Source organism: Zychaea mexicana (assembly GCF_025766255.1).
Source record: "Zychaea mexicana strain RSA 1403 chromosome Unknown BDB00scaffold_15, whole genome shotgun sequence".
Lineage (NCBI taxonomy): Eukaryota > Fungi > Mucoromycota > Mucoromycetes > Mucorales > Lichtheimiaceae > Zychaea > Zychaea mexicana.
This window is the reverse complement of record NW_026516678.1, coordinates 455405-479005: the sequence shown is the minus strand read 5'-3', so window position 1 is coordinate 479005 and position 23601 is coordinate 455405. Positions and strand designations below refer to the sequence as shown.

General features: G+C 43.2%; 4 protein-coding genes across 4 annotated transcripts; 2 read left to right on the top strand and 2 right to left on the bottom strand.

The window, feature by feature from the left end:
• Positions 1-2191: 2191 nt before the first annotated feature.
• BDB00DRAFT_926882 (uncharacterized protein) lies at positions 2192-8253 on the top strand. The gene is made up of 4 exons (XM_053128856.1): positions 2192-3061; positions 3303-3651; positions 3789-7151; positions 7230-8253. Exons 1-4 carry the CDS (start codon positions 2567-2569, stop codon positions 7805-7807), a joined length of 4785 nt encoding a protein of 1594 aa, XP_052982597.1. The 5' UTR covers positions 2192-2566; the 3' UTR covers positions 7808-8253.
• Positions 8254-9011: 758 nt separating this feature from the next.
• BDB00DRAFT_809983 (uncharacterized protein) lies at positions 9012-10683 on the bottom strand. The gene is made up of 5 exons (XM_053122522.1): positions 10245-10683; positions 9900-10090; positions 9770-9788; positions 9550-9705; positions 9012-9453 (listed from the first exon to the last, which is right to left on the bottom strand). The coding sequence occupies exons 1-5, from the start codon at positions 10576-10578 to the stop codon at positions 9203-9205; spliced, it is 951 nt and encodes a 316-aa protein (XP_052982596.1). The 5' UTR covers positions 10579-10683; the 3' UTR covers positions 9012-9202.
• Positions 10684-13915: 3232 nt separating this feature from the next.
• On the top strand, positions 13916-15318 carry BDB00DRAFT_143188 (uncharacterized protein). Its single transcript, XM_053116234.1, has 3 exons — positions 13916-13996; positions 14119-14422; positions 15057-15318. Exons 2-3 carry the CDS (start codon positions 14121-14123, stop codon positions 15199-15201), a joined length of 447 nt encoding a protein of 148 aa, XP_052982595.1. The 5' UTR covers positions 13916-13996; positions 14119-14120; the 3' UTR covers positions 15202-15318.
• Positions 15319-20435: 5117 nt separating this feature from the next.
• BDB00DRAFT_953304 (uncharacterized protein) lies at positions 20436-22780 on the bottom strand. Its single transcript, XM_053129615.1, has 5 exons — positions 22140-22780; positions 21832-22011; positions 21117-21712; positions 20956-21018; positions 20436-20883 (listed from the first exon to the last, which is right to left on the bottom strand). The coding sequence occupies exons 1-5, from the start codon at positions 22615-22617 to the stop codon at positions 20860-20862; spliced, it is 1341 nt and encodes a 446-aa protein (XP_052982594.1). The 5' UTR covers positions 22618-22780; the 3' UTR covers positions 20436-20859.
• Positions 22781-23601: the final 821 nt, after the last annotated feature.

Below are 23601 nucleotides of genomic sequence, written 5' to 3'. Positions count from 1 at the left end.
ATATTGGGTTAAGTAGGCCATGATAGTTACTTCAAGAAGCCTTGGCAGATCTTTTCTTTTGCTTATTACTATGCTATTGATCACATGCCAATGCACCAGCAGTATGTAGTTCTGAACTTTTTATGACAAACGTCCCGTACCATAGCATCAACAACTGCATAAGGTATGCATAAACCTATAATTAAGCTGCATCACGACAGTGTTTCAAACATCTGTCATGAGGAAATATGAAACAACAAGGTGGCGCATCGTTTCTTTGATTTCTGAAAGGAAAATGTCGAATTTAATAACGACACTTTGCGTGGTGATATACTGATGACAGTGATATATCTCGGTGGCTGATCACCGAGCTCGCCCTGCTTTAGACACAGCTGAGGTCTCAGAAACATGCATTCTACATTCGAGTTATACGGTTTGTTCAAATTACAGGGTCGGTATTATGACTAGACGTTGTATCTACAGAAATAGAGGAATCTACCAAGAGCAAATAAATTCTTGATTTGGTGATAAAAGATTAGTACTGTACATAGCAAACAGCCGTATTTGCCGCAGTCCCCTTTTTGCTACTATACTTTGATGTGGTGCCATGCATATGTCAATGACTCATTTTGCTGGCAAAATGGAGGATAGTGATACATATTAAACCAAAAAAGAAGCTTATAATACATAAACGGATGATCATGCCCATCAGCAACAAACAAAAAACGGTCTTTTTTATCAACATTGTTACCATATGATGACAGAAAGAACGAAATATTAAGACGCCTCATAATATGTCTGTTTCTCATAACAAATGACATACATGTCCGATTTGAGACATGATTTTTAATGCCTGATGTCTTACTGCTGAGTATATGTTTCGTGTATGTTTCAGAGCATATCACAGGCTGCATTATTAAAAGTTGCGCAGCTGTCAGAGTTTTCTATTAACGTCTGTTAGTGAATACTGTTACGTATAAAAGTATGTATTTGCAGCATAACAAGTGTCGATCATGATCTTTTCTCGACAACAACACCTGTCAAATCGCTGTGTTGTGTGGTGCCTGGTTTTTGCTAACATTGTATATTCAAAACGATAAAAGTTTGACCCCTTATTCATAAATCTACTTCTTTATTGCGATATGTATCATACTTTAACATTACTACTTGTACTGACGCCGATCTTTTCAGTACTTATGCTGCAATCAAAGTGGCAGGATTTTGTGCTTTTCCTAAAATAGATGAATAGCAGAGTGGAAAGAATGCATGATTTTATGCTGTTTGCTCCATAAAATAATAATAGTCCTTGCACGTTGCGTTGCCTTTTCTTCTCCTTGTTCCGTCTCCCGGAATGTGGCAGTTTACTGGTATTGGTTAAGTCATAAAGTATGCCTTGTTATTTGTAGCAGAGGAAGCAAGAAAAAGCGATATACATATTTCTTATATACGCACCACAGTCAAGCAGAGGCTGCTCGTTATGTTACTGCTGTTGTTACTGCCATGCAAAGATAGTTGAAACTTAAAAAACCCTTTAGTCGATTCAACAGAGTGTGTGTAACCTGTATAGTACCTCGAAAAGCCAACCTGATTTTCTGGTATAGCATAATCTATAAAGTAATAGCCTTTATGTGATACTGCAATGAACCTGTTTAAATTAATTTGATGCAATATTTATTAACCGCTCCACCGCGAAAAAATCTTCTTGCAAATTCTTCTTGTACCTGAGCACAAAACAACAACATATTACACATATCAGAACAAATGGTAGTAGAACAGATGAGAAGGTTTCCGATCCTTCCGCCAAACATGGTTCCTAATTCGTCGGGGAGGAGAACGGCGACGACAAACGACGAAACATCTTGTTACTTTAGGAAGCAAGACCTATTTTGCACGCATGCAATGGATGTACAGAACAATTGCAAAAGAGTCAGGAGAGTTTCTTGTTCCTCCCCCCTCCCCCTCTTCCACCCCCCAAAAAAGAGGTACTCCTCATGATGTTGCATACGGCAAAGAAATTATAGTGTCTCTGATGATATGATGATATAATGAAACAGGCAATTAGTCCAAAGGGCAAGTCCACATATTAGTTTCAACAAGAAAAGGGCTGTTGCAAATTATGTGTGTGTGTGTGTGTGTGTGTTGGGTTTTGCTTAAACGTCACATGAAAAAAAGCGAGAACGAAAAGAAAATTAGGCTGTGCTGATTCCAAATTGAATTTGTTACCTCACTCTTTTCCTTCCCCTCTTATTTTATTTTGTTGCACTGTAGCTGTGTGCGTGTGTATGTGTTCTCTCAAACATTCTGTCAGAAGTTCGACCGTCGCATGCACACGCTCACACTCAGTAATCATTGATCATTGAACGCGCGCATTCCTTCACTAGCTCCACCATTTTTCTTACCTTTTTATACGCCCATCACAACAAACAACAATAATATTACATTTATAGTCTTGCAATTACTTTTTTTTTTTTTAAAAAAACACACAATTTTAATTCCCAAGCAACAACAACAACAACAACTTCTTTTGTTCCCTCTCTCACACTCTCAATCACTCACATAGCAACAAATCACGACACACACTACAACAATGAGCTCGCCTCCCCCAAAACATTCCTTATCCTCTCCAACTAATAGCGGCAACCAAACACCGGTGCTGCCCACGCCATCTTGCTCATCGTCGGCATCCGAGGTACACAACCAACTCAGACGTGAACTCGAGCAACAAATAGCAGAAAAGGAAAAGCAACTGCAAGATTCTAGCAGCGGGATCGGAAAAGGCGTGCTGAATCGACAAATCAAGCAGCTTAAAGAGCGTCTCCAGGAGATGGATCGACGGCAGAAACAAGCAACACAGGCACAGCCAACGGCATCATCTTCCTTGTCGCCAAGGCAACAGCTGCTAGGCACTGCGTCACCGTCGTCCTCAGCAACGAAACGATCACAGTCGCCAGCCTCGGCTTCAGGCGATGATGATCTATCCCCTGCCACGCTTGAAAAGCTACGCAACCTTGAACGCGACCTGGGCTCCTATCGGGGCTACCAGCAACTGTCACCTAATTTAAGCGGCCATCGGAAAGACAAAGTAAGAAGAAGAAGATGAAGAAGAAGAGAGCCTTTTGTTTAATTTTCCTTTGAGGGTGGGATGCCCTCACCAACCAACCCCACCCCTTTTATTGTGGACGCACCTGTCTGCGATGTGTCTGGATTGGATGCGTATGGTGCCTTTTTTTTCTTTTGCTTCTTCCTTTCTTCTTTGGTTATTCAACTTTCTCCATTTCTTTGGGTGGGAACTTTTTCCTTCCTTTGTATTATATTTTGTATAGCTGCTAGGTCAACGGACAGGTCTCGATCCATTACCGAGTCCCTCGACTTCGACGATGCTTCCTCCCCCGCAAGGCCATGACTCGACTTCGCTCCTGCCACTACCACCCCCGCCCACCGGCTCAACGCCCACGAAACGACGATCCAAAGTGCCTAATGCCGATCGACGCAACACCGATATCGAGTTTGCAACAGAAATCGGCCAGGGCCTGCTGATCGAAGTGCGGAAGATGCAGGCTCTTCTCCAGGAAAAAGACGATCAGCTCAAAGCTCTCCAGGCACAAAAGGCTGACTTGGAGCGAGCTGCTGAATCCATGGCAAAACAACTTCGCCAAAAGGAAGAAAACGAAGGTAAGACATTGTTTCCATCTCTCAATTCACTATTGTCCATGGACACACACAAAAAAAAAGGGAAAACCCAACCTTTTCTCCATGCCTGCTTGCTTTTATGGGGAGGGGGGTTACTTATTCCATTACGTAAAAAATAGAAAAACTCAAGGAGGAGACGTGGAACCTTGAGCTTGCCAAACAGGAGTTGACCATCAGTGTCACTGAGCTGCAGCAGAATCTCAACAAAGCTAACGCTGAGCAGAAGCGGATGCAAGAGCACATGGATGAGCTGACAACCGAAATCGAGCACATGCGCGACCGCGAAGAAAAGTTATCCGCTACACTCGAGGCCATGAAGCAGCGGCACGAACAAGACATGGGCACCATCCGACGACACTCGGCTGGGCTTCAGCGGGAAAAGACAGATCACATCAAGCAGATTGAGGCGCTATCCTCTGAGCTGGCTATTGCCAAGGCACAGAGCAAAATTGCGAAACGGAGTCATTCAGACCTACGGCCAGCTGCAGCAGCAGAGAAAGGCGAGGAGAAGGCAGAAAGCGCAACGACACCTGCAAAGGAGGGAACTACTCCGGGAAGCTCACCGCCTCCCTCTCCAAAGCAGACGCCCACGCGGAATCAACAGCTCGAGGTCGAAACGCTGAAAACGTCGCTTGCTCATGCGCATCGTATGGTGAACAACCTGAGATCAAACCTGCATAGGGAAAAAACAGAAAAGTTCGAGCTCAAGAAACTCTTGACAGAGTCCCAAGAGACGATCGAACAGCTGCAGAACGATCCGCGACTGTGGGTCGACGCCGGCTATCCCAAATCAGGGACTGGCTCAAACAATGCACCCGACTCGACTGGATCCACCAGCACACGTCGACTTCGCAAGGGCAAGCGGCGCGTACCTGTATCAAAAACTCGCGTTGCTCGAATACCCAAGGGCGGCGAGTCTTTGGACGATTCATCAGACGTCGAGGAACGCCGCAAACGAAAAGACTCACAGCAGTTGTACTATTCATCCCAAGGCGAATCAGAAGAGGACGACGACGACGACGAATATTACGAAGACGCCGATGAAGAACCCTCTGGAACCACTGCAGGGTTCACGTCACTTGATTCCGAACTTTCAAAAAGCCAACAGAAGCAGCAGCAGCAAAAGCGCCCTCCAACTGTCTCCGTTGAACCTCCTACTCCGGTGGCAGATAATGCACCTCGAACTCTGGGCGATGAATTGAGCGCTGCATTTGCAGGTCCCGACACCGCAGACACTGAACCTCGTGCTACTGGCTCCGATGCAGGCGTGCAAACAGAAGACACTTCCGCTAATACCACTGCCGCTGCTGCTGTCGCTGCTGCTGGCATTGCTGGTATTGCTGCCGTCGCAGATGCTGACACTCCTGCCGCCGTCTTCCACGAGATTGCTATCCAGACAGACCCAGCAGACTTCCAAGAGTTCAGTATGCCCGCCACAGACATTGCTCCTGTCACTGTTCATGACCAAGAAGTGCAGTGTGTTGGCCCCGCTATCGTTCATGCGGAGACGCAATGTGTGCAACCCGAATATATCGAGCACGGTATCCAGTCAGAACCTGCTGCTGCTGCTGCTGTAGACGCAAGTGCACAGTATGAGCCAGCTGCAACGCATGACCAAGGCGTACAGCACGAGTTTGCCGGTGGCATCGACCAATTCACACAATCGGATGTCGCAGATGCAGTCAATGCAGGCGTGCAAAGTGAAACCGCATCCATATCCGATGCGTTCTGCCAATCTGAACCCGAACCTGTCAAGGAAACAAACGACGTTTCCGTGCAGTCTGAACCTGAGCCTGTCAAAGGTACGAGCGACGTTTCGGTGCAGTCTGAACCTGAGCCTGTCAAGGACACGAGCGACATGTCGGTCCAGTCTGAACCTGAGCCTGTCAAGGACACGAGCGACATGTCGGTCCAGTCTGAACCTGAGCCTGTCAAGGACACAAACGATGTCTCTGTACAGTCTGAACCTGAGCTTGTCAAGGAAACAAATGATGTCTCGGTGCAGTCAGACGTGCCCGTTGCCAAGGAAATCTCAGTGCAGTCCGAGCCGCCTGTTACCAAGGATATGTTTGTGCAACACGAAAACGACTTGGACGAAGGTGTAGATGTTGCCGTTCAAACAGAGTTTGAATCCCCATCGTCATCATCCGCTGCTGGAGCCGGAGCACTTGCCGCAGGTGGCGCTCTTGGTGGCCTGGGCGCATTGGCTGCCAAGGCATTTGGCGGCTGGGGCAATAGCGATGATGCAAAAGAATCAGCCAAAGACAACCGCACAGACGAGGGTGATGATGACGACAAACAGACATCCTCTGGCGCAGCAGAAAAGTCCTCAACTACTCTCGAAGATGTATCCAAATCAAAATCGCCTGAAGAAACTTCTCGCGGTGTGAAGGATGCAGTAGTAGCAGGTGGCATAATTAATGCAGCCACTCCCGTCGAGGGTGATGCTCAACGACTTGCCAATGGTTCCACGAATGAAGGACAGTGCGATGCCAACAACTTGAACGATGCCATCGAAAACAAGCAGGCAGCCGTTATTGATCTGAACGAGCAAGCTGATAGGGCAAGCGAGGAGGCATCCACCAAACCAGCAACGAAAGCAGCAGCAGCAGCAGCAGCAGCAGCAGCAGTGGCTGGTGGTGGTGGTGCTGCAACGGGTGCTGCAAGTGCTACGGTCGCGGATGCTACGGCAGGCATTGCCACGGATGACTCAAAGACATCCCCTGCAGATTCGGCCACGGACTTGCACAAGCTTGATGACCACAACGACGATGATAGCAAGATGTTCACAAAGGAAGAGACCGATGCCATGATTGAAGCTGCAGTAGCCGCTGCCGTGACCAAGTCACAGCAACAGCAAGCGACCGACGGCGATCAATGGTCAGTCGAAAACTCCAAACGCCACACTGATGGTTCAGCAGCGACCAGCAATACCATCGCGACAAAACCCAGCCTTGCTGATCTTGCTGGCCGTGATAGTATCAGCAGTCGACATGACACCCGCGACATACCTGCACGGCCAACCAGTCCACCGCCAGCTCACTTATTGTCGCGTGTTGGACAGGGTTCCACCATCAGCTCATCTCACCGATCCAGCATTGGGTCCATCAGCACAGCAGATAAAGGGAAAACGCCGGCACGCTCTCAAATGTTGCGCAACATCCAGCATAACCACCACCAGCAGCAGCATCAACGACCGCCATCCAGCTTGTCTAGTATGTCTGCATCAGAGCCCCGTGTATCGATTGCCTCTTCACCTTATGCTACATCGCTGCGGACGGAAGGCGATCCTGCTCATATCGGCTTGATCACACAGACCATGATCGGCGACTGGCTATGGAAATACACTCGCAAAACGGTCGGTGGTGCATTGTCGGATCATCGTCACAAGCGATACTTTTGGATCCATCCATATACCCGCACCCTGTACTGGAGCACCAGAGCTCCTGGAAGCCATGGTGACGAAAGCAAGGCCAAGAGTGGTAAGTCCCGATCAATGAAAAAGAAAAGGTTGGAAAGTTGAACAAATGCACTGATAACGATCGGGTGGGAATGAATAGCTCGAATCGAAGGTGTCTCGGCTGTTCCAGATCATAATCATCCGCCATCACCGGACGTGCCAAACATGAGCTTGCTTATCCAAACAGCGAACCGCGTAATTAAACTTACAGCTCCCAACATGGATCGTCATAATGTATGGTACGAAGCACTGTCATATCTTGTTTCACGCCCTGGCGGCAATGTCGGCACCGAAAAGTCATCACAGCCAAAGGATGCGGCATCCTCCAACGGTGGCGCGCGAGGCCTCGTGCGCAAGCCTAGCATTCAGCGTGTACAGAACCTGTTCCGATCAGGATCCAAAACCGAAATTTCAGCAACTACTGCAGAGTCCGCATTATCCAATCGCGCCCATACTCACGATCACGACCACGACGATGATTATGACACTGAAGACGAGGCGCTAGAAGATGTACGCATGTGCTGTGACGGTAAACACCATGTTTCCAAGCTGGAGCGCGATCATGTTGATCATCGACCGTATTACCGCAAGATCCGTTCCCTGCGATCCCCACATCCTGGAGAGCAGCATGAGCATCATCAACCACAGCCGCAACCTCAACCCCAACAAGTGAACTAAACACACACCCGCAGCACGCCAATTGAATCGACGTAAATTTTATCCATTTTCTCTAACTCTTCCCATTCCTTTTATTTCAACTCCTTATCCTATCCTCCCTCTCCAAAAGGGGCTTTAGACTCGGACCCTTCTTATTCCTTCTTCCCTTCGCACACCACCCCACCCCCCTTTTGATTATATTCCCTTGCACAACACTGCAAAATTCTTCAATTCACTTTTTACTCGCACTATCAATACTCACACACAGCACTACATTCATTCATTAATTCATTTTCTCTTTCTTACACGCATCTTGCAAGACTTTTTTTTATACTCTGTTTTCCATTTTCTTTCAAAAATTTCCTCTTTTTTCCTCACATTTTGACGTTGATTCATGCACTTTAACTTATAGTACGAAAAATCCAGTTACAAAAAAATAAAAATAATCAATGTTACATAGTAAACGCAATAATAATCTTACACGCTCGTTGCGCTATATGTACTAAGGTGCTGTTAATGGCTTCGCAATCTGCGTGACAAACATCTAAATGGAGAGAGAGAGAGAGAGAGCTCTAACTGCAAAGGTAGCACCCTATGGCAACAGACAGTATGAATTACAGTATGCTGGCTACAATCAATGATTCGTTGATACTGTACAAAACGGCATATTGGGTATGTCATAATGCGTTTGTCTAAAAGGACTACATATGTATACGGTGACTACTGTACGTTTAATTTTTTAAATCGTTTGCTGAAGTTAATGAGAAGTTCGCCATTATCGGATGATTACTATATTGAGTAGCGAGTGAATCGCTGTACGCGTCCATTATTTGGCTGACTAGATGCTACTAAACAACACTATTTGATCTTATGATACAGCGTAGACATCTTTCAGTAAGACTGAACAACGATCGATATATCAATGCCACAATTCAGGAACTTTGTGTATCTCTCGAACGAACAGCGCAAATCCTGCTTAACAGCAGTTATTAGCCAACGCAACGCGATGATGGTAGCTGGGTCTGTTTAGGGCTGCCAAATCTTTTGTGGGTGTTAAAATAGCATAATGTAGCTGCTTACTGTGGTACAATGATGTAGATGAAGTATGCTACGTACATTACGTACATGATAACTGTGAGCATTCAAATAACCGTCATGGATAGCACAACGGAAGTAGCACCTCAAACTTATCATGAACCATCAAATCAAAAGCGTAGTTTTTGGGTAAAAAGGTGAAAATATAGGACTGTATTATAAATAAAGGTAAAAATAAATAAAGTGCATCTGTACAAAATTAAAAAGAACAATTATATCGAGATATTGTAATGAAAAGTGGAACAGGTAATAGAAATAAGCGTGGGTGAGAGTAGGGAGAAAGGTGTGACGGAAGGGGTGGGGGACGAAGAGGATCAACTTCTAGTTGACCTTCTGCTTGCTGGTTTTAAGGACTTTGCCTTCAATTTCTTCTGCTTCTTTGGCTTGTTGAGCCCAAGTCTTCTTGTTGATACGAAGCTCTGCATCGTACTGTTCTTCGGTGGGTGCACGGTGCGATTCGCCAAAGCGATCCCAAAATGTAAAATACTGGCCATAGTTATAGTTAAAGTAAAGGTGGTGTACGGCGTGGTGAGCACTCGTATTGATAATGGTGGAACGTGAGATGAAGTTGCCTAATGGGATGCAATAGAAGCATTATTTCATTAGCCTTGCGTGTTTTTGCCTTTCCCTGTTTACGCGCCTGTCAATGTTCATTAAGTAATACTTGCCATCATGAATCAGGATAGTCCAGATGTTGACAAACATAAACATGGACATATACAACCACTTATGCATTGGGACAATATACACGAACAAATGGTAAGGGATTGATTGGAAATAGCCGTCCAGCGGGTGGAAAGCGTAAGCAGAATAAGGCGTAGGGACTATTTGAAACGAGCTGTTAGTATATGCTACATAGTATGCCATCGCTAACTTTTGGAAACGTACTGAGCCATTTGTGGTGTGGCTATATCATCGGTTCAAAAAGCAGAGCCGAAGATATGGGAGTATACAGAAAGAAACCAGTTAGAGAACTCTCAGTGAGACAGAAGGATAGGGTTGTTGACAACTAATTTACCTTGTGCAAGTGCTTGTACAAAAGAGGATGGTGCAGGTAACGATGGACCCAATAAATACCACAGTCTGTGAACAGCAGGAACAGCGGAACAGTGAGAGCCAAGTAAGCCCATTCAAGAAGCGTTGCTGGTGTGCCTTCATACAGCAAGGAATAGCCCTTGATTTCACCCCAGAACCAAGGCACAGTAAGGACTGTTTATAATTCGCAGGAAGGAACGTGTTTTAATACATTAAATCAGTGCTACAGATAGCTATACAGATACACACACGCACACGCACACACACACACACACACACAGAGAGAGAGAGAGAGAGCTAAACCGATTGATAGAATTGTAGTACATACGTGCAAATCCAGGAATGGCTTTCGTTGCGGATTCGATTTCAAGACGGACCTGGTTCTTTAGGAATCTGGGATGTTTCATGTACTCCTTGTCAAAAAAGACAAAGTACGAAAACGTCGCTGAAGCGAAATAGAACAAAGTGGCACCAACAATCAAAAAGACTGACAGTGATAGACAGATACGTAGGTCGCTATCGCGTTCCCATGCAGATGTTGTTGCCAGCTGCTCGCCCAAAAAGTTCGTCGTGGCGTTTGCCAAAGGCACCTGCTTTGGGACTAATTTTGCATAAACGCCATCAAAAAAGTATTCATCAGCGAGCTCCAGAATCGTGTCCATTTTTGAACGAGAGCACAGCTGACAGAAGCAGGAAAAGCAAAATGAAGGCTGTGACAGAAAAGAAGAAAGAAAAGGAGAAATGAGATGATGCTTAATAGATTGCTGCTACTCGGATTTGCGGGATTATTGTAAAACATGCTGTCTTTTGGTCCGAAATCTTCTAACCCCGACGGCAAACGGATCAACACACCGAATTGCTTTACCCCATTGTACGGCGCGGCCATAAGCAGCCAAACAAAACATTTAACCGTCCGGTTTGCCCGCGCCTTCACGGCAGTGAATCCAACTATCAAGATACAGACAGTTATTTTCACGGATCTTGCAAGTATGAGTGTTTGTAAAAAGGCACTTTGCTACGTTTTGGTAGCATGGTTTTTGGGCAGCAAAATTTACCACACAACATGTGAGACAAGAAGTCAAGAAAATCATTCGAGATATTATCGTAAGATAAAGTTTTGTAAAATTTGATTGGCTGTCAACTAATATGCCGATTCCGTTGCCGTCCTATATTCTAATACATAGACTTTTTGTCTAGCACAATGCGCTCCACCTGCATATTCATTATGCGTTTTGAGCTATAGTAAGACTATAGAAATACAACGTCGTCCAATAAGAACAACAGCTTTGTGGTTTCATATGGGATAGCAATACTGGCAGTAGATTTGCCACCCTTTGCTAATACTCGTACCACAAGCAACAAGTCGGTTTGCTGCTTTGATTTGTAGGATGCGTTCTATGCAGGGCGTGGTAATTGCCCGTTTTTGTACTATTTTACTATTTATTTTGTCAGTGTCAGATCAGAACACATGATAAGGCATGCTGCGTGATGTGTTATGGTGTCATTAGTCCCGAGAACCTGGACCATTTAAAGTCGCATCATCACCTTCCTATTATAACAAAATACGCCACAGGATGCTTCACTAAGTGGAACCCGCTTCTTTCCTCGGCAACCAAAAATAGTTGTACATATACAACTAGTGGTGGGTTGAAGTGAGACTTGATAAGAGGTAAACCGAGTGCTTACAGCGTCAGGTGCAAAAGTTTTATATTGGTTTATATTCAAATTCTATGACACCATCGTGAAGGTATTATACCACCAATTTACCCTTCCTCTTATCAAGAAGACTCTATAAATAATGCATTATGGAACAGCAAAGCTTAGCTTGATATGCTAATTTCTCCAGAAGCCACTACTTGCCACTACTTGATTAATTACACTGTTCATACGTCGAGAGTTACCTGTGATGGCGAATGATGGTCCAGCAATAATGACTTTACAACTTATAGACTGAGCGTTATCGAGAAGGTGTTGGCAAAATATGGTATATATACCCCGTATTTAGCACTTTTGTTCTATCAACGCACAGACCAAAGGTTTATGGATGGCGGAATATATTCTCAGCAGGCGACGATAATGCTGCTGTCACTGTCATTATAAAAATGAACGTGGCACCGAAGTTTATAACATTATTTTTATGTATCCGTCTGTGATTATTGAAGCACGTCAACACTGACTTTTTATGATTTTTAAAGGTCATTAGTGACACCATGTTTTTTTGCCTACGATCTCAATAATGAGGAGTCATTGTTTAATCGCTAACAACATGCAAAAGAGAGATTTCGTGTTAAATATAGCAAAAAGAAGCCGTTTGTAAAGCGTGCCTGAACTCAAATTGTGTAGTCGTGTTCAAGAAAATGGGAGAGCTGGCAATGTATGATTGTATGGAGCCTATAACTCCCACGATAAAAAGTTTATAAAAGAGTCCAAAACATAATAAATTCTTTTGTTACAAGTCTCTTTTCTATTGCCATCATATACATTGTTGATTATGTCCTCTGTGATTTTTTTATCCGAATCGCTCCATTTTGATACTGTACTTGGCTCTATCATATGATAACGAACAGGATGCCTCAGCAGACAGGAATTGCGATTAGTGTGGCGTCCGCTGTGGTCTTACTTGGTGTATACTATGCCATTCGTGTGTATATGAGTAACCATCGCCATGCATGGCACCCATCATCATCATCATCATCATCGTACGCTAAATCTTCTTTGTAGGCTTTTAGCAGCAAAAGCACATCATCGAGCGGAGCATCCATTTCCTTTACCTGGAAAATACTCAAGGATCGGTATCAGCAACACCATCTAGAGAGAGTCCTCAACAAAGGATTATATAACAATAAAGAATTATATGGCAGTGTTGTATATGATGAAAATACTTGCCCTGTCCCATCGAATATAAACGAACAAAGTGTTAGCAAAAGCAGAGGTCACTCGCTCGCACACAAAAGCCGATCCCTGTTAAGGTCAACCTCGCTAGCTTCAACTCTCGATAACATCATCTTTTTCCGGTACCCCTTTCTAAATCTATTGAGCCCAGAGCTACCCTCGCCTTCGATCAACCCTCACTAGCTTTAACTGCTCAGATACGCCCTATGGGCTGACATTGATGGGGTTCACTGTTGTACCGTATAATGCGCAAATATAACCACAGTACTATCAAATAGACAGACTGGTGTAGTATCCATGTTGTGTATAGTGTGTCTGGCCAAGCAATATCTCCTTCCATTAACAGCCGTTGATGAAAATGGATTCGCGCCTATTGACACCCTGTATGACCCCTTTTTTAAAATAGTATGAAAAGTAACGTTCCCGTTGCTACGTTTATGGTACGAGGTCTTTTCCCCCCTCTGATCTGTCATAAAAAGACATACATACGATGCATTACAGACGCTGATGACGGTCTCTGAATAGTTGTCTCAGAGCAGCTGCAGGTTGTGAAAAGGATGAAAACGGACTAAAAGCAACACTTTCATTATTTACCGCATTTTTATTCCAGCAGTAGTAAAACGTGGTCATCGTATCATTCTCAGTGTCCTCAATGCGCTCGGTAATGATATACAGAGTATTATGGATGAATATAAGTCAGTTATTGCTCGAGTTTTCAGAACAATGAAAATAAACACCTACTATCTTAACAGCACTAATACTAGCCAAAGAAAAATAAATTGAGATTATTAGCCACAAGCAACGAGCCTTATTTAGTGGATATTATGATACTGACAAGCCTTATTTTGTTGCGATGGGGACGGTCTTAAAGAGAATAAGTATGAATATGATGTAAAGAAGTGTGCTAGAAGGTAAACTTTGAAGGGTGTTTGATTATGCTATATGAAGCGATTTTTATTTATAGTTCGGGCTTTTCGAACAACACCGATTTGTAACTGTCTTCTCTTATACTCGTGTACTTAAAAGTAACACGCGCAGATCTTTTATAAATGGACAATCTCGACGACGATGCAGGCTCTCTCATTGAAGACGACCTATACGAAGTGGAAAAGATACTTGACATGAAAGAGGAATTCGGCATGCGCAGGTTCTTGATCAAATGGAAGAATTACGACGATAGGTAAACGGGTAAGTCCAGAAAAGAACGGCAGATCTTGGTTCGCATGCGATCCAAACTGATAATAACCCAATCCTTCTCCCACCTCCTCTTCCTCTCCTTCTTTCTTTTTTGCGTTGTTCTTCTCTATAAGAAATGAGTATTAACCGTCTGTCCATTTCTTTTGCTGTGTTAGGTTTAGCCTTATATATACGAAGTCCTACCTTTTCACGCGTTTTTCGCTGCGTAATAATAACGGGCCTCTTATTTTTATTTTGCTTCTTATCTCTCTTTTTCTCTTCTTTGTTTTCTTTTTTAAACAGTGAAAACACTTGGGAGCCAGAGGATTATCTCAGTTGTCCTGAATTACTGGAACAATTCCTGAAGTCGCGTAAGGCGGAATCGGCACAACAACAACAACAACAACAACAACAACAACAACAACAGCAGCAGCAGCAGCAGCAGCAAGAAGCAACAAAAGCACCACCTCCTGCACCTACATTACGAATCAGACTTATTACACCCAACAAACCCACATTGGAACAATCGACTACGACCACGACTGCTGTTGCTGATACAACTACTCCTAGTATTGCCACTCCTGGTACGGCGTTGGCTGCTGCAGACTCTGTACTACCTGTCAAGGTAAAAAATATATATATCTGCATGCGTGCTTGTGCGCTGATAATTTTCCTGCCAAAATTATAATTATTCACGCGAATGGTCTGTTTGTTTCGATTCTATTTTATCCAGCGTCCATTGGTAGAAAACAAACGAGCAGGTTGTAGTAGTTAACCATGATCCACCGGATTATTTAATTTTTTTACGCCAGCCCGTCGTCTCACCTCTCTTTCACTTTGGGTTGCGTTTATTTCATTTTTTACAGTTCAAGAACAAGAAGAGTCTGCTGAGACAATACCAGCAGCGAAAAAGCTGTCAACAGGAAGCTCCGAATCCATGAGTTCACCAAGTACATATCACACACCCACACACTTTATCTCTGTCTAGTGACGAGGCAAGGTTTACTGGTCGTATTGTTTGCATTAAAATACTCATTTTACTTATAAAACAGGTTTAACGGCGCAGCAGCAGCGGCGACGACAGCAGGACCAGCACCAGCAGAACAATACCAGTGACATTCAAGCTCGAGAAACACATCCACATCATCCTATATTATCATTATCATCGCCATCAGCAGCAGCCTCATCCTCACCGCTACCAAAACAAAAACCATTAAGCATTTCAGCGAATCGACCATCACGAGACCCAAGACTAGCACCTCAGCTAGCACAGCAGCAACAAAGACAACAACAGTCCTTGGCAACATTACATATACCAACATCGACACATCCTTCTTCTAAACCATACAATTATGTCGCCTCACGACATCTTGCACCCGACGAATATCCAGAACCTGTATCATGGAGTGGCAAAATAGTGGGCAACATTGAACCACCCACTGACGTTCAGATGATATCCATCCCAAGCAAATGCAAACGCAGCTCGATGGTCAAGGACTTCATTAAAAGCTCAGAAACGGTCAATGGGCAACAAAAAATCCTACGCGTCACGGCATTCGTCAAAGTCAAAGTATTGGAAAAGTTCTTCAGTAATCGTCATCCACCGCCATGTCTATTATTTTTGAACCGTACTGCGACAAACCAAGTCAGCTATGGAAAACTTTCTAGTTTTCTTCAAGTCAATGATGTGGTAAAGTAAACAAGGTTTAATTAGGGGATGGGAATATATATATGCAATTTCGGATCTTTTCTTTCCATGAAAATTACATTAACGCATAAAATGAATTTTTAGGCGGCTCTTGTACATGTGGATGGACGTCCTACGGAGGTACTGGCCATCGTCTATGGTTCGGACAGGATTGAGCGGCATTGGGATTTGGGTTCGCGCACCATCAAGACATTACTGGGCATTTACATGGAGCAAATGCCAAGATATCCATACTTTGACCGTCATGCGATACAAGTGAAGGATTATCCGCTACTTGCTACATCCACGAGCATAGTGTACGAATGGTATCTTCTGTTGAACAGTCTTCAATTCCCCCCGGAAGTAAGTCTTTTTTGTGTTGCTGTATGACATACAGAGTGCAGTATTAAAAGTCTTTCTAATATATAAACAGCTCATCAGATGTTTGGATCAAGGATCGTATATGGAAATTCATGGAACATCTTTATGGGCCGCTATGCTCAAGAGTGCACATGAGCTGTTTAGATCAAGTGTACGCAGAAGGAAACCACGCAAGTTATTGGTAAGAGATGCTACTTCTTTACATCAAGGGAGTTATCAGGGCTAATGTTGAACGAGTACAACACTATACACAGAGAGAAAGGAATATTGAGAAATTGTATATTCTCCAATACATAGTTTGATCGATCGGATGATAGCCTGTTCAAAGTAGACCTGTATCAGTATAAACGATCGAACTGGAGTACAGTATTCATACAATTTGGGGCACAATATCCCAGTCTGGCCTCCATACCACCACCAACTGAATCTTTTCCACGAAACTCAGGTACAGAAAATTAACTTTCTCGGGGCATAGGGATATGCCATAATGCTCAGCTTGGAAAACAGAGAGGGATGGTGTCCGTCCGGATATTGGTAATGGTGAGGCAGTTTTATGGATAAGCGATTGTTCTTATACTTTTAATATATCGTAGGCGGTTTCTTTACAACAGATGTCGAAAATATCGTGAATGATCCTGCTATCCTTGGCCGGATTGCTGATGCAGTGGAAGAGGTAACAACATGAGATAAAAAGCCTGTCTATTATCGTCTGCTATTCGATTGAAAAAAAAAATCGAATGTTTAAGGTTTTACATATTCAACTTAAAAAAACACATTCATGTAAAATCAAACTAGTTAAATATGCAACCCTTGACGTTATCCAAGTGGCGTTTTGTTCTCAAGGATGATATATTGGACCAGCTGCGAAATTACGCCAAAGGATTTAAAAGTGCACAAAAGTAAGAGAAAGATGATCTCCTTTGAAAATATTCAATCTAATTATCTCTCATCTTGCTTATCATGGGAAATATGCGTCATCTTTATTTTTTTATCCAGAGTCCAATCGGCAGTGATCCATCTCTGCATTTTTCTGTCTGACAAAAAATGCGACATAATGCGGGATTGGACGAATGATGTAAGCTTTCATCACCTTTTGGCCAGTATTGTTTACCCTTGTTATGCATGACTTTAACCTAAATTGCCCCGTACAATGTGTTTACACCTTTGTGTAGAATACAACATATCCTAATGCAAGCACAGCTACAGTCAAATGGGCTGAAAAGATAGTACGGAGGTATCATGGGGAGCATGAATACTTTGTGCTGGTGGATGATATTGGTACCATGAAAGCACATCTTGACTGTCTGGATCGAGCACCTTCACATAATCTTATAAAGCATTTTGCTGTACCTGCATAATAATAATAGTATTCTCTAGCAATGATTGTAAAATATAATAGTGGTAGTACTACATGTGAGCCTTAAAATTGTCGCTATCGTTGTATATATATATATCATGGGATGCATATACTTGCTTGACAAGCACATCTCACTTCCTTCTTTTCCCTCTTTCTCTCTTTTTCAAACAACACTACTGGCGTCTTTTTTCTTATTTAGGCACATACAAAGTGAATAGACACTCTCAAAGGTTATACTACGACGCCCGCAAGAGGTCCAAGTTGAGGTGCTGCACCACAAGAGAAAATGGGCTAATAAGCTTCCTCGTAGGTTTAAATTTACTCCAAACTGAGCATCACAGCGTTTCTCACGGAAGGAAACAAGTCGCTGAAGCAACGGAGAGAGGTTTTGATAAGCCAAGTGGCTATGAAGCAATAACAATGTCTTATGCTGTTAATAACCAATGTGGCTGTACCGCTGAATATGAAAGGGTGGCGGGCGAAAGGCGGATGCGTAAGGAGAGATGGGATATAATGCACATAGAGCTAATAACAGACTGCTACAATCAATATACTGGATCAAAAATATCAAGTACAATAATGCCATGTCGACAAATGGCATGGGCCTTCTAAGTCAGCACTGAGTTCATCGATAATACAAACATTGTATGTACCCCATTAGACTAACGCCCTTGATTTTTATACTATAGTCGTCCCAAACTTTCAGTTTCTTCCTTTCTCACCTGACATAATTCTCTACCTCCACCTCCCCCCTCCACTCCAAATGAATTACGACGACGACGGCGACGATGTCTTGTACGAAGTTGAAGAAATATTAGACGTACGTTACACCGAAAATCGTCATCGACAAAAGTACTTGACCAAGAAGAATCAGATTCAAGGTGGTACGTCAAAGATAAACTTTTGATAAAAGAAAAAAAATTAGTCCAAGAAAGAAAGGAAGAGGAAGCGAAATAGAAAAGCAAATGGCTAATCCTTGAGTGGACGGATTTTAGCGTTATTCACCTTCACACACGCACTCTCATTCTCTCTTGCTTGCTCTGCAACGTATCTTCTGCTATGAGACACGCTTGTTATAGTAATGGCTGGTCAGCAAGCGCCAGCGCCAGCATCAGCATTATCATAGCAGTAACTTTATTTTTTAACGCATCGTGGTGCTCGTGTTTGTTATTGGGTAACGTTATGCGAGACATCTTGTACAACATGCAAAACAACCATTGAGGAGGCTGCTGCTGCTGCTGATTACTACCGTGTCCATTTTGCGTCAATGCGCGCGCCTTTGTGTTTTTTCTTGAATTAATACCATTGCTGGGTTCTCTTTGATACTAACTTACCCCCAAAACAAAGACAATAGGCAGTGAGAGCGCGCTATATGTTGTATGTCAGTGAGTTCGTGGAAGACAGACAATCCCCGCGCCACCCATTCATCGCTTTCCAAGGATGTGAATACACCTGTAACCACCACCCTCTCACCCCAATGTATGTGCGCTTTTTCAGAATACCATAACTTTGGTGGAAAACGCATAAATGTCTGTCTGTTCCTGTGAACATACGCTGATAAAGTCATTCTAGGGCAGCAGATAAGTTTTCTTTATTTTTCCTTCCATGAAATGAGCAATAACTGCTTCCCGAACATTTGCGATCCATTAAAGGGGAAAGGAGGTCTGTCACACTTCACACATATGGAGTCCCACTGATGACGATAGAGTTATTTGAAAAGGAAGATGCGATTATGGATGTCCTATGCACGGTTTGTCCATATATCGCGACCTACATATTGATAAGAGGTAAGTAGCAGTACCACTTGCATCTAGCACATATACTTACTCTCCATCTATCTTCTATCTAGTCATTTTTTAGAACAAGGGGAGTAGCCAGAAACTGAGCTGAGCTTTGACTTATGCTACCACAATGTAATGCATCGATCATTTCCACTCTCGCATGTTCCACATAGTTTCATACACGCGATTCGTTCCTTCTAACCGTATTCAAAGAATAAGCAAGCAACATCTAGTGGGTACGTAGAAGGTATCGCACGTACGCATAAACAAAAAGTAGTTGTTTACCACCTAGTATCTCCAATCCTTAAAGATGTGTGCTACAAAGCCTGTCCTCGATATGATATCAATACCACTATCAATTGCTTCAATAAACACACGAAGAAAAACTGTATATGTATCATCTATTAGAAGTACTGTACTCCTCGCTTTGCATAATACATTTTTCTTCAATTTATACCTGTGAAGCGACCGCCTTTAGAATGTCATCCACGGTTGAGTATAATGACAGCAGACTCAACCACAAATACAGTGTAAAATGTATACACTAAGAGTGACAAGTACCCTATTTGCTCCAACAGATTACTGCCTGTCGGGCGTGAAATATACGAGGCTGACACGCTCATTCTGTGTATAGCACTCGAGCTTCCCAAGATTTGAAGATTACCGTTTGATGCTTTTTAAGAGGCAAGGTTCTCCTAAACGTTTAAACAAGCCAAGAATATTGAACAGCTTCCGAATTTCAAAAGAGGCACAAGTATGTTGTTTACATACTTATTAGTGAAGACATTATTGTCACGGTAACATGAAGGGGGAAAGCATTGGTTGTTAGCCTGGTTCCCACTTATTTGGGAACTGTAATCTAGATACATGATAATAATGATGTTACAGTAAGTTAATTTGTATCACGGAGGCACAAGTGTGGCCAACTTTTTCTTTCTTTGTTTTTTATGGCCAGTCTAGGAATTGAGAAGAAGAGAATTACGGTATAGCAGTACAACATTGAATTTTTGTTCCGTCGTCCGATGGCGGAACTGAAGATTTGTGTGGAACACTAAGCCGGAAAGAACAAGAAGAATAAAAGCTGGCAAATCATCATATGCTAATCTTCGGCTTGTTTGGCACATTCCGTCTTTCCGCTGTGTACATAATACTGCGCACTCATATATGTACATATACGAGGAGCAATAAAAGTAATGAGCACTGTTATGGTTGTGTATACATAACAGTAATAGAGAAGTAGAGACTCACTTTTTAATGATAATAATAATAGGCTTTAGTCGATTATTGGTTTTAACGATGATAGCTATAATGAGTCTTGATGATGAGTGGTGTTTGCTAAGAAACGTGAGGGGTGTATGAGCAAGATTTTTATACTGAGAGAATATGAGTTGGATAGAGAAAAAGGAGGTAGATAATATATATCGATTAGAAAAGTATATATGATGCAAACATTAAGAGAATAAGCTTCTCATAGAAGCAAGAAACACAAGGAGATAGAGTGCAACGAAAAATAACGCTGGTCGGTAGTTATTGGACAGGGTATACGACCAGTAGCAGTATGACGATATGCAAAATTTGAGCAGATAGTAAAAGCGGTAGTAGTAGTAGTTATCATCTGGTGCCGTTCAACGCAAAGAAGACTAGATGTCTGCGGTATTGATGGTTTGTTTTAATAGATAACGTGTCGGTCGATCTAAAAATGACATGGCCGATATTTAGAAATTACAGAATTACAAGAAGTCTTTCATATACTAGCAATATTTACCTTGATGACAATCGGTGGCTCTTGAGTATTGGGCCTAGAAATCTCTGCCAACTCTCGACCAGCCTACATATGCGATCAATGTTAAAACTTTGGTAATCTTTAAAGAACAAGCACAGTAAACGTTGCCACAATGACTTTTGAAAAAAAGAACCAGGACTTACACTCCAGGTTCCACCTTGAATCAATTGAGATAGGCTTAGCTTTTTTCGATTGAGGCCCAACGTCTCGCGCACGCGTTCAGCCACGATATCGAGATAAGCAACAGTTAGGGCACGCCATTCAACCACCACCGGGTCCGACATTTCAAACATGGGAGCAATTTCGACCTTGGGCTGGCCAGGCAATAAAGCATTTTTTCGATAATTCTCCAGCCCACGTTCCAAGTCGGGCTGTTTGAGGGTCAGAAACCCAGTGTCTATCAAAAGACCGCCATTGCGATATTCAGGCAAGACGGTCAGTTGCTCTGTGCCTTCGATGGTGGCACCTAGCAGCTTTACCATGGGCTCAATCAGCGAATAGACCAGCCATTGCGATAAGCGATGGAAAGAAACCCAATGGTCAAACTCGTTCGTTGTCGTAATGTTCTGGATGGCTTTGCATGGCCAGACATCTCCCAGGTCATGAGTCCCGCCCTTACCCGAGTTGTCGCTGTAGGTCCATGCTTCGCCCATTTCTTGCACCACTGGCCACAAGGTTTCCAAATGAATCAGGGGGCCTTTTTTTGTATTGATCGTCGTTGGATGAGCAAGCAGATAATCTAGAAAAGTTAGATTTTTAGAACCTTATTTTCTTTTTTTTCTCTTGCATGTGTGTTGTATCGGGTACATAGGTAGTATGTGTCACGTATTGCAAAGAAATGTTTTCTTCTTTTCTTACCCATCAGGTTGCCTGGTCGTGCCACGTCGGCGCCAAAATAATCTTGACGGCTTTGTAGTACCTGGCCCAAGTGACGCAAGAGATCTACTCTGTCCTGGAGCACTACGAGTAAATTATGATTGGGATCAATTTGAAAGCCTTGTGCCAATGTTTGCAAGCTGAATCGGAATAGCGCCTCAGCTAATATATCATATACAGGATTGGAGATATCAGTAAGTATAGTTCATATTTACTGCTGACATAATCATGTTTGTAGCAGCTGATCGGTAGTAGTAAATAGACAAACAAATAGAAAAGCACCATCTTACAGTCAACTCGATGAGGCTTGCTAGGATCACTTGAAAAGGCGCCAGCAGTGAACATCTCCAGACACGCCACGGCAATGCCTTCGTTTCGCTTCAATACCCGACCAGTCAGTTGTTCCTGATACGACCAAGTATGATCAGTTTCGATATCCAAGAGGACCGAGACGACAAACAAGTCCAAAACCCGACGCGTCTGTTCCATAGTACTTTCACCGAGACTAGCCCAAGAATTGATCAGGTTCTGTATCCGAGGACGGCCACCGATATCAAAGTGGCGCCAACGACCATGTACGGGGATTTCGCTCGTATCGTCAAAATCGCGCTTCATTAAAGACAGCACGTATTGCACCATGTCGTTGAATTTCGTCTGGTCAACCTCAAAGTGCTGTAATTGGTTCCTAGCAGCAACTTCTTGTACTCGAAAGCATTGTTCTCGAACCGAGCGTAAACTGGCCAAATACTCTACATCGGCTGGTGCCATATTTTATATAATTCTCTTGGTTTCTTGGGGTATGAAAGGAGGTGGGTACTACGGGGAGACGTCTTTGATGGCACGAAAAGGAAATTTTACACAAAACAAAACGGAAAAAGTGAAATAAAAAAATATACAAAAGAATAATAGAAGTTGAAAATGAAGAATGTTGAAGAGCAAAGAAGAGAAGAGAAGATATGTAAAAACACGCGGGCCTTTGAGATATAACAAGGAAGAGGGAACGGTCTTTTTTTTTTTAAATGAAGGAGTGCTAGTGTCTGTACACACACAATGTGCGACTAGAACAAAATAACAAGCCATAGGCTTGTTGTTGCACTTGCCCAATTTTCAATTCGTATGTCGATCATTGCCTTTAACGGTGATTCGGTGCGACAGAATCAAAAAACCTTGTTGGCACCAAGCTTCTCCTCTCCCCCATCACTTTGGCTCCCCTGTCACTTATTACACTCTTCAGCCAGCCTGTAGGGAGTCTTTGTTTTGCTGTAGTTGTCGTTGTCCATGCCTACTTGATCATTACTGCTATTACAAATATACCAGGGCTCCCGTGATGGATGAGATAAAGGAAAGGGAGGCGTCTTTTATTAACCTGCGTGGGGGCTCAGCAATGCAAAATTTATCTCCTTGCGCGTTGGATGACGATGAATAAACGACGGGCGATACCTCTCTCCTCAACCCCCTCTACCTTACCTTTCCATAATAAACGAAGTCAAAGGCCATATAAGCTACCATCCCTCAACATCGTCATCGCTGGGTGACTCTCTACAATAGACTACCAACTCGTGTTGCTCAACAGTTTCTTTTGCCCACTGTGTCCTGTGGCGTTTCTTCTCCATGAACTTTGTTCAATCAACGACATATAATATGAATGGCTTATTTGTGTATTTTAAAGTGTCAGAACAATAACGAGCACGACAGGGAAAAAAGGGAATCTCAATAATAAGGGGTGGCTCTTGGGGAAGATAATGGCGCTTA

Coding starts and splice junctions, on each gene's coding strand:
- BDB00DRAFT_926882 (XM_053128856.1), top strand. CDS start 2,567: ATGAGCTCGCCTCCCCCAAAACATTCCTTATCCTCTCCAACTAATAGC. Junction 3,652..3,788: donor CCAAAAGGAAGAAAACGAAG/GTAAGACATTGT, acceptor CGTAAAAAATAG/AAAAACTCAAGGAGGAGACG. Junction 7,152..7,229: donor CGAAAGCAAGGCCAAGAGTG/GTAAGTCCCGAT, acceptor GGGAATGAATAG/CTCGAATCGAAGGTGTCTCG.
- BDB00DRAFT_809983 (XM_053122522.1), bottom strand. CDS start 10,578: ATGGACACGATTCTGGAGCTCGCTGATGAATACTTTTTTGATGGCGTT. Junction 10,091..10,244: donor AGCCATTCCTGGATTTGCAC/GTATGTACTACA, acceptor AATTATAAACAG/TCCTTACTGTGCCTTGGTTC. Junction 9,454..9,549: donor GACTATCCTGATTCATGATG/GCAAGTATTACT, acceptor GCATCCCATTAG/GCAACTTCATCTCACGTTCC.
- BDB00DRAFT_143188 (XM_053116234.1), top strand. CDS start 14,121: ATGAGTATTAACCGTCTGTCCATTTCTTTTGCTGTGTTAGGTTTAGCC. Junction 14,423..15,056: donor CAACAACAGCAGCAGCAGCA/GCAGCAGCAAGA, acceptor GCGCAGCAGCAG/CGGCGACGACAGCAGGACCA.
- BDB00DRAFT_953304 (XM_053129615.1), bottom strand. CDS start 22,617: ATGGCACCAGCCGATGTAGAGTATTTGGCCAGTTTACGCTCGGTTCGA. Junction 21,019..21,116: donor TTCAAGGTGGAACCTGGAGT/GTAAGTCCTGGT, acceptor TCGCATATGTAG/GCTGGTCGAGAGTTGGCAGA. Junction 20,884..20,955: donor AGCCACCGATTGTCATCAAG/GTAAATATTGCT, acceptor TGTCATTTTTAG/ATCGACCGACACGTTATCTA.